The sequence below is a fragment of the Apteryx rowi genome, unplaced genomic scaffold (assembly GCF_003343035.1).
Source record: "Apteryx rowi isolate R43461 unplaced genomic scaffold, aptRow1 scaffold_944, whole genome shotgun sequence".
In the NCBI taxonomy this organism is placed as follows: Eukaryota; Metazoa; Chordata; class Aves; order Apterygiformes; family Apterygidae; genus Apteryx; species Apteryx rowi.
The window spans coordinates 83,293-100,589 of record NW_020451254.1 but is presented as its reverse complement, the minus strand read 5'-3'; the positions used below and the strand labels follow the sequence as shown (position 1 = coordinate 100,589).

General features: G+C 37.9%; 1 protein-coding gene across 1 annotated transcript; it reads left to right on the top strand.

Moving 5' to 3' along the window:
* Positions 1-435: 435 nt before the first annotated feature.
* On the top strand, positions 436-16,261 carry NIPSNAP2 (nipsnap homolog 2). Its single transcript, XM_026092178.1, has 9 exons — positions 436-4,340; positions 4,419-4,464; positions 7,315-7,409; positions 9,377-9,447; positions 9,874-10,014; positions 10,446-10,477; positions 11,772-11,866; positions 12,975-13,058; positions 13,878-16,261. The coding sequence occupies exons 1-9, from the start codon at positions 4,181-4,183 to the stop codon at positions 13,940-13,942; spliced, it is 789 nt and encodes a 262-aa protein (XP_025947963.1). The 5' UTR covers positions 436-4,180; the 3' UTR covers positions 13,943-16,261.
* The last annotated feature ends 1,036 nt before the right edge of the window (positions 16,262-17,297 follow it).

Genomic DNA, 17,297 nt, shown 5'->3' with positions numbered 1-17,297 from the left:
CTCGGCAAGGCCGCGCCACCGCTGCGCCACCGCGACGGGGCGCAGGCCGTACYCCCCCCCTCCCCAATCCGCCGTGTCGGGGCGCAGGCCGCCCCCCCACACACACACGTATCCCACGTTGTCAGGGTGCAGGCCACCCCCTCCACATCCCCTGCTGTCGGGGCGCGCAGCCATCCTGCACCCCCACGCCGCCAGGTGACAGGGTGCACGGGCACCCCCGCCCGTGGGTCCCCTGGTGTCACGGTGCACGGGCACGCACAGACGCACACACTCTGGTGTCGGGGTGCACAGCCACCCCCAGGCACATATCCCCTGGTGACATGGTGCACAGCCACCCCCAGGCACATATCCCCTGGTGTCACGGTGCACGGGCACGCACAGACACAAGCGCTCTGGTTTCAGGATGCACAGCCACCCCACACATTCCCTGCTGTTGGGGTGTGCGGCCATCCTGCACCCACATATCCCCCTGCTGTCAGGGTGTGCAGCTGTTCTGCATCCCTACCCTGCCCTGCACCGCATATCCCCTGGTGTCGGGGTGCATGGCCACACACACACACCAGCACCCCCTGGTGTCAGGGTGTGCACCCACAGCATCAGGTTGCTCGGCCGCCCTGCACCCCTGCCCCATGGAGCGACGAGAGGCACAGCCATTCCTCACTCATGTATCCCTCAGGGCTAGGCGTATGGCCGCACACACCAACACCCCTCTGGTTTCAGGGTGCACAGTTGCACATACACCATTTGTCAAGTCACAGCACCCTTACGCTTGTGTGTAAAGGTGTGGCGTGTGTGTTTCTTGGGTGTTGGGGTGCAGTCCTGCACATGTGCACACCCACATATGCATCCCTGGTGTTGGGGTACAGGCACTCGCCTGCAGCCTCTGCATGTCAGGCTGCACATCTATATATACACACTTCCTTCAGGTGTCGGTGTGTGTGTGCACATGCATGCACCCCCCAGGTGTCAGGGCACACACAGCCACACGTGTGTGAAGAGTCAGACACATGCACACCTCTTGGGTGGCAAGGGCGTAGACACACGCATCCACAACTCCCAAGTGTCTGGGCATGGATATATACGGATGCCCTTGGGTATAGGGGAAGCAGACACATGTTATGTTCCTTGGGTGCTGGAAGCACAGGAGTGCCCAAGCTGGGATGGAGCTACACCCATTTTTCCTCCTCCTTTTAAAACAGGGGAAGGTGCTGTCTCAAGCCTCGGAATGGGCAGCAGCCCCTGTGTAAGACTAAAGGGATGAGCTCAGCAAGCAGCTGTTTGGAGTGGGAAGGGAAGGAGTTATGGAGAGTATATGTTATGGGATTTTATGTGTGGGGGTATTTTTCTTTGAAATAAGCTTTGACATTTGTTTAGACCACGAATCAAAAACTGTCAATTTATAGACGAGTTCTTTTTCTTTCTCTTCCAGGCAGACATGGGTTACTACAAAATCTAAATATTTGACCTGATACCTCCCTCTCCACCCAATTTATATTTTGTGCTAAAGCAGAAGTTAAGTGGGATAGAAATGTTTTCACCAGCATTTTTAGTCTAACATAAGCAAACTGTTCAGTGTTCCCATTTTGTATTTGCAACCCAATCTTTGTAGCTTTGTGCTAGGTTCTGGGGGTGAAACTTATGAGAAATGGATCAGTCTGTCAATAGTCTACAGGAATTAAAAGCAGAAAAGGGTAAACTTAGGTTTTCAAACTCATGATATTCATCTTTCGATAGCTGAAAATGTCACTGGAATGTAATTAGGGAACAACTATTTAAAATGCTTCTAACTTTACATTGTTTTTTCTAGTAATTAAATATTGACTTTTTCCTCTACATTTTGAAATAACACAGAGGAGCTGACAATAGCTTTTTTGAAATATGGACTTACTTCACCCAATCATTTGCTTTTTCTCTGCACCATCCTCACAAACATGCCATTTCAACCATTGTATCAGGTGCAGCTACAGGACCTGATTCTGAAAAGGCTCGTGTACATAATAAAAGCTAAGCCCATAGTTAAACATTTGTAGGGTAAGAACCTCCTAGCGAAGTCAAGCAGTGTCTTAGAAGATTCTGTGAAAACTCTCTTCTAATAAGTATTGTTCCCAGAAAATAAAAAAATTGTGAAGTGTGATGTTAATTCCATATAGTGTGTCTACATTCATTCTGTGCATATATTTGTATTTACATTAGCAACATTCACGTAGTTTGGATCCAATATCTTGTCTGCAAGTAAGTCCTCTGGATGATGGAATGTGCTGTTGTGTTTGCATAAAGGTGCGCAAATTTGTGCATGATGCTTACAACTGGCAGTTGAAAAAAGTGGATTTAGCATTAGTGTAGGACTTCTCAAAGGATATAGTGATTAAAAATAAGGCCCTAGCACCTCAGAGTGGGCGTGCTGAATCTCTGTTTTAAAAAACTTCAGCTGTTACCATTCTTTATTGTGCATAATTTATTAGGTGAGCTTTACCCTCTTCCCAACTTGGCATCAGCTGGGGCAGCATGTGTTCCGGTGACGTCTGATGCAGTTGTGGCAACTCTGCAGTCACCTGGCCTGTCTCCTTCCCCCACTTCGGATCAGAGATGCGTCTACTCCAAGCGACTGCATACCCTCCATTCTGGCACTAGCCTCATCACAGAATACCCTTATAACTGCTTGTTTTCAGGAAAGACTACTTAGCTTTCAGCATAGTAACATGTCTGTAGGTTTGGCTGGGGTCAAAGAAAATTTCATTTTCAATATAGACCAATAAGATATTTACCAATTATTTCTTAACCTTGAAGGTCATCTCAGCTGTGTTTGGTTTTTTTTTGGTTCTTTTCATTTCTTTGCTATCAAGTATCTTTTCTTTCCTCCATCCTGCTTCCTCAATGTAAACCAGTTCATTATATTATTTCCAGACATTGGGACTAAAAGATTGACTGTTAAAACACACAGTTAATGTGAACTATTTTTGTATAGTGTAGACAGGCATGTTCATAAAGGTATTTTTCCCAAAGGAAGCTGAGATTTTTTTCTCTTTTTTTTTCCTTTGAATGATTATCTCAAACTTTTGATAATCTGAAGGACAGCTTTGTAGCTGGAGATTGATACCTATCTTCTGGCTCCCATAGGCTGAAATTAAGGGTGAAGAGTTAACTTCTGAGGCAGGAATAGGTTTAAACCTCCAGCTCTGATGCCGTATTTTTAGAATTTCAGAGGTTCAGCAGAATCCCTATACCAAAAAAGAGGCAAATAGAAGGAAATGTTTTTTATGAGGAAAGAGAACATTTGCATTTGGGGTCCCCTGTCAAGCATTATAGAGAATCAATTTAATATACTAGCTTTCTTTTCAGTCTGAACAACTTCTGGTAATTGAGGGGATTTCTGCCAATTGAAAAAAGGAAGACTAATTCCTCTTAACACAGTTAGAGACCACAGTTATCAATTGTAATGTTTTGGGTACTCTGTGGTTTAGAGGGAAGTGGGATTACTTTGAAAGTGTACTTGCAGAAACTGCATAAAGACTAGGTAAAAAAATTAAGTGAAATCCTGTTTCAAAGTAGGGGAAACTGAATATTGCACAAAGAAAGTGGATCTGTATCCCTACACAGTACAATTGCCACAATTTGGATTTAAAATATTTGCAGGCTGTTTGTTTCCTGCCACTCGTAATTTTTCCCAAATTAGTCTTTGGTTATATTTTTTCTCTTGAAAGATGCCTTATTTAACTTTTCCTTTCCAGAATTGTATTTAAGTAAACACAGAAACATATAGTGCTTTCCTATTTACACTGTACAAACCTTTCTTTATGCTTACTGTCTTTTTGCTCTTTTTCACTCTTGGCTGTATAGATCAAGACAGATCCAGCCTCCTTGAGCAAAAACACTTGATTAAAAAGAAAAAAAATAGGCAGCAAAAAGCAGCCATCCATTCATTCCCTGCCATGCTTACAAAGAATAAAAGTGGATAGTGTATGGTTAACTTTACAGCTCTGTCTCACGTAAAAAGGTTTCTAAAGGGTGGATCTCAGTGGGGAAAGAACTGCCTTTACCTTGCTAGCAAGTGGATCAGTGGAAAGATTTAGCAGCAGCCTTGTATGTAACTGTATGTTATGACTCTGTTTGTATTAAACTTGATCTTGCCCATCTTTCCTGCATTGTGGGCATTTTTCAAGACACACTCAGTGACAGTATAATGTACTTGTTAATGTGTAGGGGGCTGGTATCATCAGCTAGCAGACCTCGTGAAGACAGTTGGTTAAAATCGCTATTTGTTCGCAAAGTTGATCCAAGGAAAGATGCTCACTCCAACCTTCTAGCCAAAAGGGAGACCAGCAGTCTGTATAAACTACAGAGTGAGTGATCTTTTTATATTTAACATTTTCATTTCTTTATCCTGTTATTGCATTTCTCATCTAATGTTGTTGTTTCAGTTCACAATGTGAAACCAGAATGTCTAGATGCCTACAACAAGCTTTGGTAAGTGCGTATGTTTCGTTTTCACATTTTGGACATGTTGATTTGATCACAAGCTGTTCCAAAAATTGACAGATACCATAATTGTTCAGAGGGGAGGTGGAAAAATTCTGCCTTTACTTACAGGCTACAATGGTAAATAGTTTTATTTTTGGAGAGAGGTGGCAAAGATATTTTATTCAGTTCACCCTTTGTCTTCCCTCTTGGAAGTGCCATTTTCCTAAGCTGCAACTTGAGGTGCTGCTTTTTGTGAACACGTAGGTGGAGTTTGCTGGAACACCTTTCTCCCATGCCTTAGTTGTCTATCAATTGCTGCTCCACGTGAGCAGATGCTGGCGTGCTAGTATGTCCCACTCCAACTGACATGTAGGGATTTGTTTGGGGGAACGGGTGTTATTGTCTGCATACAGGAGGGAAAGGGATAAGTCATTCGTAAGTAAAACTATATGCCAGTATTAAATGAAAGTAGAATTTGGAAGAGATTTTAACAACCCTGGATTTGACTTTTACTCAGCTCACCCAGGTCTTCTTTCTACAAAGTTATGTTACTGAGATCTACCCTTAAAGAGGTATGCAAATCATTGGATAGGATCTTCGCACTGGGGTGATACCCTCCAGAGGGAGCGGTGTTATATGGGATTTCCAAAAAAGTTACAGGTTTTTAAAGTGTTTTTATTTTAAATTTACTAATTTAAAGACCAGATTACTGAAATATTAATCCTGATTTAGCTGTGTAATCACTCCTTTAGAGCCAAACAACTGCCTTTTTAAAGAACTGAATGGTTAATTTTGGAAGTGTAATGAGCCTCACGTGTTTCAAAACAGCACTGTCTCACTGACAGTGATCATGTTGTCAGTTAAACATTCTTAGCATAATGATATCCTACTGCAACCAATTTTTGAAGTGTGGTGTATTGACTAGAACACCATCTGGGCTGGAGGGTGGGAAAGAAGTTCACACCTCCTAATTTCTCAATTCTGTTATTAGTTCATTGTACAGCCATGAGCAGGTTATCTAACATCTCTTCTCCTTCATATGCTCAACTTTGAAATGGGGATGGATAACCAAAAGCTATGTTCCTTACTATACAAATTTAGAAAATTCACTAGAATTATTTTCAGATCCAAGTTATTTTTAACTTTCCTGTTTAAAAAAAATACATACACAGAGAAGTGCAATTAGTTTTCAATTGGCTTTCTGTTTAAAGGCTTAGTATAAACATGTCTAATTACCCAAATTAGGGAAGGACTTTTCAGCAGTATCTTGTGAGCTACTGAAATGCTGAGTGAGAGCAGAGGCTCTTATTTTTAAGGAAAAAGACAATAACAGAGAAAGACTGCTGACAGCAGTCAGATGAAATATGTGGGATTTCATGTATACTTTCCAAACCAAAGTATTCCAGGGAAGTAGAAAACTTAAGAATGGAGTAATAAAAAGACTGAAGCATCTCTAAACTTCCCTCATTCCTCTCCCTAAATTAAACATGAGGAGGTAAACTCCTTATTTTACATGAAAGCAGGATAAGAATTGGCTGTCATGTATTAATAAAGAAATAATGTAACAAAGACTATTATGAAAGTAATTCATGAATCAATGGAGTTAAGGACCCCTTCTGAAGAATTAGGAACCAGTTATTTTTAAAAGGCAGATCAGTGGTGTCCCTGTCTGTGAATGATCAGGTATTCTGTTTGTGTTTTTTTTATAATTTACAGCAAATTATATTTTAGGATTATTGTTGTAATAATTTAGCATTACTGTTAAGGCTGCTTTTCTAGGATCTCATTATGCTTTGCAAAAACAAACTCATGATGACTGAAAACATCCTTGGAGAGTCATTCTATCATATTATTTCCACTGCATAGCGAGAAATATTGAGGTACAAATTGGTAATGAGATTTGCTCAAGGTCGTCTAGAAAGTCAGTGACAGAACCAAGAGGAAAATTCATATCTTCTGGCTCCCAAGCACAAGACCAGACTACTTCCTATTATTTGATATGATGCGAAGACTGTTTGCCTATGAGTCAAAATGATTAAGAGTAGTAATAATCGAGGGAAAAATATTAAAAGGCAAAGCCCAACCAGAGGAGCAGACTTATTCATCAAAGTACAGTGCAGTGAAAGCTATCTTAACCAAGTCAGCAATTGGTAAACCTTAATTTCCTAATGTTAATGTAGGTCACCTTTAAAGTTTGAAAAAATACTAGAAATATTAGAAATAGTCTTACAGAAATTTGTGTTGGAGGTATTTTTAGGGCAGTTTCACTGTACTCTAATGGATGAGCTGCTTCAAGCTAGGTCTGCTTTCTGAAATGGTAAAAAGCAGCAAGGCTGCATACTACAAAGTACAGTCATCATTTGATCATATTCATGTCCATCAAAATACTTGTTTTTATTCATTTGGCACAACAGAATTAATAGCATTGGAACTGGAACAAAAGACTGTCCTTTCCTACTTTTGTGTATTTTACCTCTCTTGATATAGAAAACGTTTTCCTAAAGCAAGTGTAGGTAGGTTGCACTTCCTCTAAGTGAGACATCCCGATATTTATTTTTCTTATGTATCAGATACCTTTTAGGTGACATCACATAATTTATTGCATCAAAAGAATTGTGCCATGCTGTGTATTTGTCATACAGTCTAAGAAATGGTCACACTTACATTAATTTTCCATAGTGTTATAGCTATCTTTTCCCTTGTATAGCAGATTTGTGTATTTCAGCTTTCTCTTCTGAAAGTGGAACTTGCGAATTTTCATACCATAATGATGAACCTGTGGTGATTTGTTATACATATCAACTGTAGCCTCCCTGAAGGAAATGCAACATAGTGTCTGTATTCCTTGTTTTCAAGTCAAGAGGTGCTGCCAAAGATTCATGAAGAAAAACACTACCCATGTGCACTGGTGGGGACTTGGAACACGTGGTACGGAGAGCAAGATCAGGCTGGTAGGAGATAGAAGTACAACAGAATGTAAAACCGTACAAGTGAAACGTGTGCTTGGCAGGTTTCTTCTCTTTAAATCATCTCTGTTGATAGCAACCTTTAGTAATGTATACAGTGAGGATGTGTGTGCATCAGTTACCGGTAGTCTTTTAACATTTACAGTGTTTGCTTTTTGTCTTGTTGAGTTTGACAGCAAAGCATTAATTCCTAAAATTTGTCCTATTGTTAATACACTTTCATGTCTTCCTTGTGACAGACTAACAGTTTTTGGAAACCCGTGTAAAATTTGTTCCTATAATATTTTACAGGCGCAGATTGTGTTCCTGAATATTTAGGCCAAAGGCAAAGGCTTACAAAGTTTAACTCGTATTGGCCAGTATAAAAACTTTACTCAGACTTTCATGCTGTAATTGCTCTATGATAATGAAATGCAAATCATTCACACCATCTGAAAAAGTAATTGCACTCTAACCTTGAAATAATTAAAGCCTTTACTGGTGGAAAGTAAAGTATTTCTGTTCATGTTCATATAAGAATACTGTCTAATCACCTACAGTGAAAATGTATTGAACTAGAAATTATTGAAAAGCTGCTACAGAGGTAACTACAAAGTGTCTAGTGTAGATAGAAAACCTGAAAAAATTGCAAGGCTGTGGGAAATTGTAGGATAGGGAAGCCACAAATGTTGAGTGAAGTGCTGATATTTGTTCTGCAGAAGAAGCTCTATTGTTAGAGCTTTGCTAATATCAAGCTTGTTGCTTCACTATTGAAGAATTTACTTATTACGCATTAATTTCTACTGCATTCATAGTATGTTGCAATATTGACACTGAACAAATGTGAGGAAATAACAGTAGAGAAACAGAACATTGTCCAAGAAACAGTTCTTAAAAGTTGAAGGGAAATTGGGGAATGAAGGCAATTGAAATGGAAATATCTTAGCCAAGCCTTGTTCATTGTTTTCGTAATGTATTAACACAGACTGTATCTGTAATCGCATCGAAAGCCTGCCTTGAAAGTGTTATAGCAACTGTTCTAGCAGTGTAATAATGCAGATTAAGGGGTTTTGACTTGTTCAGTACTTGTGCCCAGGCTGGGTTAATAGTAGCTGGATATATCAAATTTGTCCTGGGGATTAGAGAGCAGCAGCAGCAGGCACAGTGGATGAATCTGCTCTGATAATGAAGTGCCTTGCATTAGTCTCCAGTTTGCTCTCCTGGAAAAGGCGCAAGACAGCATTAGCTTCTTTATATGAGAAGAAATAGCTTTTGTGAGTCTTCAAGGAAAGGAAAGAAGGAGATTTGAAGATGAAATATTGTTGCCTTGCTATATTAAGTGCTTGTAAATAAATCTTGTTATAGAGAATGCTTTGAAAAGCCTATCAAAAGTAGATACCTATTTTGAAATTGTTTGATGGGAAAATCCCAGCAAATATAACAATTCTAACATGCTTAGATATCTTCTGGTTTGCTTTTTTTAATTTAAAGTTTACCTAAAACATAACATTTGCATCATTTTTCATGTCTCAGAAATTATGTTATGCTCTTTTTGCTTGAGTAATTTACTGAACTAAAAATTCTACCAGTCTGTTGCTCTCATGTGAAATTGGTATAAAACACATCTTTGGAATTAAGTCACCCTCTTAAATTGAATCTCAGTTTCAAGTACAATCATGTAAAGTCATCACATCTTGCTGGCATGGCAACAAAAGTTCCTTTCAGAAATCTTCCTGTTAGAATAGATTGCAAAATTTTCTGAGAGAACCTTTTCAAAAAGCAAATGATTCCATTATTCTTAAAATGTACAAAGGTGAAGTTCTTTCTTTAATGAAAATTCATTTTTGAACCCGTTACCAGACTTCTATTTTTGTATGATTCTGTAGTATGAAGAGCCTTTTATACTATGATATTCCGTAAGTTTTAGCACTAGTGTGCAACATTTCTGAAGAAGCTTCCTTTTTCTGTTTTAGTTCATCTCTGGAGGTATGAGGGAGGCTATCCAGCTCTCAATGAGGTCATGAGTAAGCTCCGGCAGAATAAGGTAAAATGCAGGGATTTTTTGAAGCTTTTGTTAAAAATAGCTGATTTACTTAGAAGAGAACATAGAATAGTCAGAGCAAAAAACTGCACATTTGTACACCTGTTTTTACTTCTGTATCTCATCACTTGCTGTACAACCTTAGACAGTTGGCCTGTTTGGAAAAGAGTTTATTCTCACATTCAAAAGGGCTGAGGTTTTGATATATGAATATTTTATGAAATACTTGGAGATTCTCAGGTGCTGTGTAAGCATACCAGTTGCAATTTTCAAAGATGCTAGGGGAATCTAGATGTCTCTAAAATTTAAAGGATTTGGATATCCAAAGCCCCAAGATAGCACTGAAAAAATCTCAACCACTGTATGGTATGGTGTTGTTTGTTGTTGATACATAATATAAAGTTTGACAATGATCATGTTATTTTTAAGGAATTCACAGAGTTTCGCAAAGAAAGAGGTAACATGCTTCTCTCTCGGAAGAACCAATTATTGTTGGAGTTCAGTTTCTGGAATGAACCTGTTCCCAGGGAGGGGCCCAACATTTATGAACTAAGGTCCTATCAACTTAGAGTAAGTTTCAATTTTTATTTTTATATTATAGGCAATATACTGTTGTAAAATATTCAAAACATGTTCATACAATGTAGATGGAAAACAGACCTCATCTTAAAAATCTGGTTCTTATCAAAGTTGATGGCAGAGTTGTTGATGCTCTCAAAGTGCGGGGTTGAAATATGAAGGCAGGCTCCAACAAGATACTGAATATCTCCTGTGAAGGGCTGAATACTTTGTGTTTTGATCTGAGATAAACTTCAGGCAAATTACTAAGAAGTACTATAGTAAATAAACATAGTAATTATAGATTATTATAATATACTTATCTTTTGAAGGAAATAATTTTGTTAATAAATAGTGTTTTCCATATGTAAATATTGTGAAAACCATCCAAATATTTTAACTTTCTTTCAACTACAATTTAAAAGTCTGTTTTGTTTTTGCAGCCTGGAACAATGATTGAGTGGGGAAATTACTGGTAAGTGTTGCTTTACCACTTGTGTTCTCTTATTTGAGAGATGTATGTTTAAAAATCTATAAAGTGGAAGTAACAGAATGGTGCCAAAGCATTTCAGTCACCCAGTTAATGGCCTGCTGCTCTTCTTATGTAACTTGTAAAATAATTGGCCCTCAATATATCCTTTGAGGAAGGAAAGAGGAATCCTGTGTGCAGACAATACTGTGTGCTCTCTGACTTGGCTTTCCTTTCCATAACCTTTTTAAGTTTGATGTAATATAGCAGAAACCTTGGTAATCTTTGTTTTCAGTAGAAAGCACTGCTCACTAAAGAGAGACAGTTAACTCCTTAAGACTATATTGATCTTTCACCACTTCCTCGCTGCTAGAAGCTGACTGACTTTTAGTTTAAATGGCCTAAATCTTAGCTCTTTTAATCTTTAAAAGTCAAACTTTTTCTTGGAAACTATTGAGCATCACATTTGTATTTTAATATATAGGTAAAAAGCATTTAAGACGGTCTTCTCTTCAGTATATGCTTCTGATTTTGTCTTGTTTAAAACCAGTGTAAGTTTCTTTCAATTTACATTTTGTAAATCCATGCAGTCCTAATGATTGATACTTAAATCATTTGGAATATTTTTAATTATTTTCACAAGGGTGAGGACTTGGATTTTTAGACATGTAATTGTCATCAATATAATTTATTTAATTACAGTAATTCGCCAGTAAATTGGATTTATAATTTTTATAAAATATACATATCTACAGTGGTAGCAGTTCTATTTTAGAAGAGACAACAGATTTATAGTTAAGAGAGATATTTACACAACAAGTCATGGAGTGTTGCACAGTACAGCTGCGTAACAAAGGTGCATGTGAATAAAAACACTGCATTCCACTATCATGAAATCTGTGGTAAATGAATGTGGTAAGGACGGCATGACTGAAACTCAAGGATTTAGTTTTGGAAGAACCTGCTGTAAAAACATTCTGCCACTTTATGTTGTTCTGTTCCAACAATTATCATTATACTGGCTCTAATGTTGAAGAAACAAATTATTAACACACAGTCTAATGAAACAGTAGGCCTCCAATTAACCCATTCTAACAAGATGTATAGGTATATTGCTCAGTGCAATAACAAATAACAAATCAATGTGTTGTGGGTTTTTTCACATTTTTAATTGCTGAAGTGTACTGCGAGTGCTGTTTAACATTCGTGCTTCTTTTAAACTCTCTGCTTTCCTATCAATCATCACCTATTTCCTACCCAGAAATCTGCTGTTTTTAAGAGTTGCTATGATCTTTTGTAGGGCTCGTGCAATTCGTTTTCGGCAGGATAATAATGAAGCAGTTGGAGGATTTTTCTCACAGATTGGGCAGCTGTATATGGTTCATCACCTTTGGGGTAAATTTGTTTGCATTCCCTGCTTTTTTCTCACTGAGTCAACCCCTAACAGACTGTTGGCTTTGCCCGGGAAACAAGGTTCTTACAAAAGGCAAAGAAATAAATGTCTTCAGTGTTTTTTGATATCAACAATGTTGGTTTTCTTTATTTTTGTGCAGGCAACTTTATTTTCCAAATTGAAGCAAACAAAAGTGAGCATTTCTTGTCTTATGTTGTTTCCATCAATAGTTTCTCACGGCCCTTTCTTATTAGAGACTACTTGTTGTTTGCTTTCAATACCATAAGCATGACAAATTATGTCCTGCCATCTCTTTTTTCTGGCCACATTCATGCTGAAGTCAGCTTTTTACAGTTCAGTTTCAAGTATCACACATACCACGCTTACAAGAGGAAAGTCAAGTATTTACTGACATTAGTACATTATGATGTTTTGGTTTTTTGTTCATGTTAGGCTCCACCAACATGCAGCTACTTTCCACACATTAGGATATTTTCAACTTGAAGGAGCTCATTGTCCAATATTTATATAGGGAAAACATACTTTATTATCTTCAGATCTCAAGAACTCAGAATATTAGGTTCCAGCACTAAGAATCTGACGCCCCCTATATAGGACTATATTCTGTAGCATTATCTGTCTTACCTGTTTCTAATTCACCCACTGCCACCATGTTTAGGCTTCCTCATGCTGCTATTCATATCCGTTGTCACACTTAAAAACCTATAATCAGTAGGTGCATTAGTTTATTGGTGTTGTGACTCTTAGTAGTTTTTGCCAGTGTTTGCAGAAATACTCATGGTCAGAGATGAATGCTTCACAGAGCACTGTTTGATGGCTCTTTGCCCACCACCGCCCAAAATGCTCCAACCATGCGGTACTTACATAGTGTAGCATCTGCAAAGTATGTTTTTCTCTCTTTCCCAGTTCCTTCCTTTTGCATTGGGTTTGGAGCTTTTCCTTTTTATGGAGAAGAACTTCTGACTTTTTTTCCTTCCCAGTGTTTGCTCTCTCCCAATTATGTATTACAATGCTTTTAAGGAGGCTATTTATGTGTAGAAGGAAAAAGAGTTACTTACAAGCTTTGTGCTTGTTGTTTTCCCTCACTAGCTTACAAAGATCTTCAAACCAGAGAAGATATAAGGAACGCCGCATGGCATAAACCTGGCTGGGATGAACTAGTCTATTATACAGGTAACAGATTGACTTAATTGGAATGGTGGAGGCAGACTTTTATGCATGGCATTGGTTTTGTTCCTCAGTACATTGCACACAATGATAAAAAGTTTTGTGTATGGTGCGTGTCTGTGTGCCAGTTTTGCTATTGTAAGGGAAAGGAGAGGCATTTCACTTAGCTGTAAAGTGAACTTTACAATTGACTGTACAATCTTAGAGTGCTTACCTCGTAGCTAAAAAAAAGTGCTACAGTAATAGTAAATGTTTATAAAAGCACTTGTCCTGTAAGGGAACAGATCTGTGAAATATTTAAGTTTGTATCCAAAAATTTAGGCAGTAAATAATGAAATTTATCTTTATATTTTTTTTTTTTACCTCTACTATTTCATGAAATACTGGAACTTTGTTAAATACATTCCTTTGAAAAGGCAAATTAGACTTGGGAGCTAGGAGCCAGAAGATCTTTGAGATGAAAAACGGCTCTCAAAACTGTCACAAAAGTATGCTAATAATTTCAGATGTTGGTTAAATAGGGTAGATTGCAAAGGAAGTATACCAGAATAATTGTAAGATGGCTTTAATTTTGGTGGGAAGGAGTAGAAATATTTGTCTTCAAAAGTTGTTTTGGTTCAAAGGATCAAAGCAGATTATATTAAAAAAATCACTTGTTCTCAAAACTATTATGCTTCAGTTACGGGATTGTTGATGGTTACTGAAGATTTGGCATGCTGTAGCTAGGAGAGTGATCTGAAGACAATAATACCTGTTCAAACTGAGTGTACAGAACTACTTATGATCTTTATTAGTGAAATTAAACCCTATCTCAATTTTTTTCAGTGCCCCTTATTCAGGAAATGGAGTCCAGAATCATGATACCATTGAAGATTTCTCCACTTCAGTAACGTCATTGATTTACTTGTGCCTACATGGATTAAAGTGACAAGTATTTGTCTTAAATTAATTTATGGTATACATTGTATATCATAGTCAGAAATATAAAAGTACTGTACTGAGCTTATAAAAGAGACCTCTTTTCTTAAGAATCTAATGACCTTTTGCTCTTAGAAAAGAAATGTAGGACTGCAATTTAAAGGTTGCTTAACTATAAACAAGTTCAAAGACATATACAAGTTCCTTTGTGAGACAGGCTCCTCAGGTTAAATATGGCATACAGTACTTGGTGTCTTGTGATTGTAAATGCCCACTGTTCAGTATCGGCAAAGGAAGGGAACATTACAGTTGCTATGGCCTTTGTGCAACATTACAATGACTGCAGATTAAAAAAACAGAAAGGGGAGTTCTGAAAATAGGAGCTCTAATGCCCCCAGGCAGCTACAATGTCTCTGTAATTCTGAAATACACCTAGCTGTTTTAGCGGGACTGAAATCGGTAAGTAGCTCTAAACTTAAAAGTAGGCAGTTATTAATTAAGGATAATACTGCTAGTCAGGTGATAGTTTATGGGCAGAGAATAGTGCATTCCATTTTGCAAGGACTCTGAAGCCTGTTGAAAGTAACTGAACATTTGTCTAGATGTCTACACCTGGAATTAATTTTGTGAAATTATTTACAGCCTTTTTGGAAGTATGACTCGCGGTGTTCAAAGTGATTGACAACAAGTGGTTGTCTGAACATTCTACAGGCATTTGAATTCAGTTAAATACATTCATTGCTAAAAATAACAGAGAAGTCTAGGAAAAGGGGTTTTATTTAATAAGCAGTCATGCCTTCAGACATATGCTTGGTCAGGTGTTTCACTAACTATACAGTAGGTACTTATGAATTGATGTGTGAAACCGGCGCATGTTGAGTCAATAGGATTGGCATAAAGCAGTGTACCATTATGTCCAGTTCTATTTTGATTTCACTTTTAGCATAGAATATATCAACACTTTTAGTGTCTGCAATGATGTGAACATCCTGTAAGTGAAAGTCATATTCTTTCTTCAAAGTGGCTACAAGAGTCTGTGTAACATACAGAATGTACAAATCAATTACTGAATGTCCAGTTTGTACATTTCAATGAGTTTTCAGCAAGAACATATCAGTGAATAAAATCCTTTTAATTTTCACATATTACTGGCACCATATGTGTATTGCACCATCTGTGTTTTATATCATCTTGCACAGTGTTTGTTACAAAAGAATTGAATAATTGCATAAAATATTTCTGTTTAATTAGCCAATATCACCTGCTCTGTGTCAAGAAAAGCATTTCCCAGTATTCTGCTCTCCTTCTCCAAAATGAGCTTACAGTATCTCCCTAACATTTCGTTTTGCTAAGTGCTCTAGAGGTCCTAAGCRCTAAAGTGATAAATATGAAGTATTTTTCTTTTGATTTTTCTCCACAAATTATGCTTAATTTTTCAGGCCTGATTTCTTCTCCTTTTCCTCCCATGTGAAGTACACTACACTCTTAACTTCATTTGAATTTTATCTTGAACAATGTCAGCATTTGATCTGGTTCTTGTCTGTTTTCATATTTTGCTCCTAACTGTTTATGTTGTCAATTGATAATGGAATTTTACTGAGTAAATTTCTGTATTATATTAGCTTAAAGTTCTCAGCTCAGCTTATATAATGGGCTAATTATATCATTTAAGCTGTTCCTTCTTTAAATCAGCCACATGAACAGTGCTATCATTTAGGGCTATCTTCTTGCAGATTTTTTGGACTACTGTTTAGCTGCAAAGGAGAAAACAGACAGCATCAGCTTCCAGTCCTTCTTTGCTAGTATCCCCCCATGTTTTCTGTTCCTAGAGAGTTTTCCTGGTAACTTATCCTTTGTTGCCAGAAATCTTGGTTGGAAATGCAAGGCAAAAAACATTTTTGGCATTGAAAGATTTTATGGGTTCTGATTGAATCCGTGTTTCTTATCTTCAGCCATGAGCGCTAGGAATTAAATCCAGTCAGGCAGAACTCTTATTTTAAGGTCTATGAAGTTTTGCATGAATAAAAAATCTAAGGTATAACGGGATGTTCTGTGGGGTAGCATCATCATGGCACAAGTCTCTTCAGTCTTTATATACTATCTAAGGTCTGAATTGTGTACTCCCAGTAGTGTTGTTGCAATGTGTTATGCCTCCTATCATGCAGCGCTTCCAAGTTGTTCCCTGGCCATCATCAGGGAGACACTGGTTCCTGTTATTTTACTTACAGATAGCTATGTAAAATCACAAGCTGTGTCACAGTAGATAAATAAATAATGGCAATCCTTTTTTACTTCCCTTTGCCTGAGCCCTTTTTTAAGTTTGTTTTCCTCTGCCGTGAACTCTGTGTTGATTTCCCCTCTTAATTTCATGGCCAATTTTCCGTTTTTCCATTGGTTAGCAATACATCATCATTTCTTAGGGTAGAAATCACGGAGACTAGAACTGACGTCACTTTCTAGTGATTGGAAAGTAGGGCATGATGCCTGGAAGGGTATCTGGTAATACGTCGATTCCTGTTACAATTCACAGCACTGTAATGAAGAAATAAGTAAAACTCAGGTTTGAGTTGTCCTGTAGTCTTCCTCTAAAGAGTGCAAATTGTTCTTTTAATAAGTTCCCTCATGCAGATTGAATATATGACTTAAAGCAATAGTTCCGTACTGAATAGATTACATTACAATAAAAAAACCTTTATGTGAAACAATATGCATCCTTGTGCTCTTAGCAGGAGACCCACTTGGAGACCAGGTGATTACCTGCCTGATTAGGTGTACTACTCCCCAGGCTTTGCTCGGTTGTGATATGTTCACATAAATTGGTAGGTTGGCTTTAACACTGGAGTTTCCCTCTCGTGCTTTATTCCCTCCTATTTTTTTCCTATCTTCAGCGCTGTAAAGACTAAAGAGTTCAGCCACTCACTAAGTTAAATACTCCTTTTGGTACCTCCTGGACAAAGGTAGGGCTTGATATTTGCCCAGTGGAAAGGGATGTTATTTTTTTCAAACCAGTCAGACCTAAAGAGCTCTTGTGAAATCATTGGCATGATGCCGTGTTTCCATAGCAGTCACACTGACAGAAGATACTGTGGTGAATGTTAACATCTCTGTGGCACAAAGCCTCATGCATAGGCTTTTCACTGTTGCATTAGTGAAATTACATATACTTAAAGTGAAGCATGTCTCAGTTTTTGTAAGATCAGGGCCCATAGCTGATTAGCTGGATGTTAAATTTTTTTATTGGCCTTTTAATTCAATAGAAAATTGCAGCAAACAGAAACACTTGCTCCGTAACTGTAGAGTTTCATCTTGGAGGAGAGCAGAGGAACA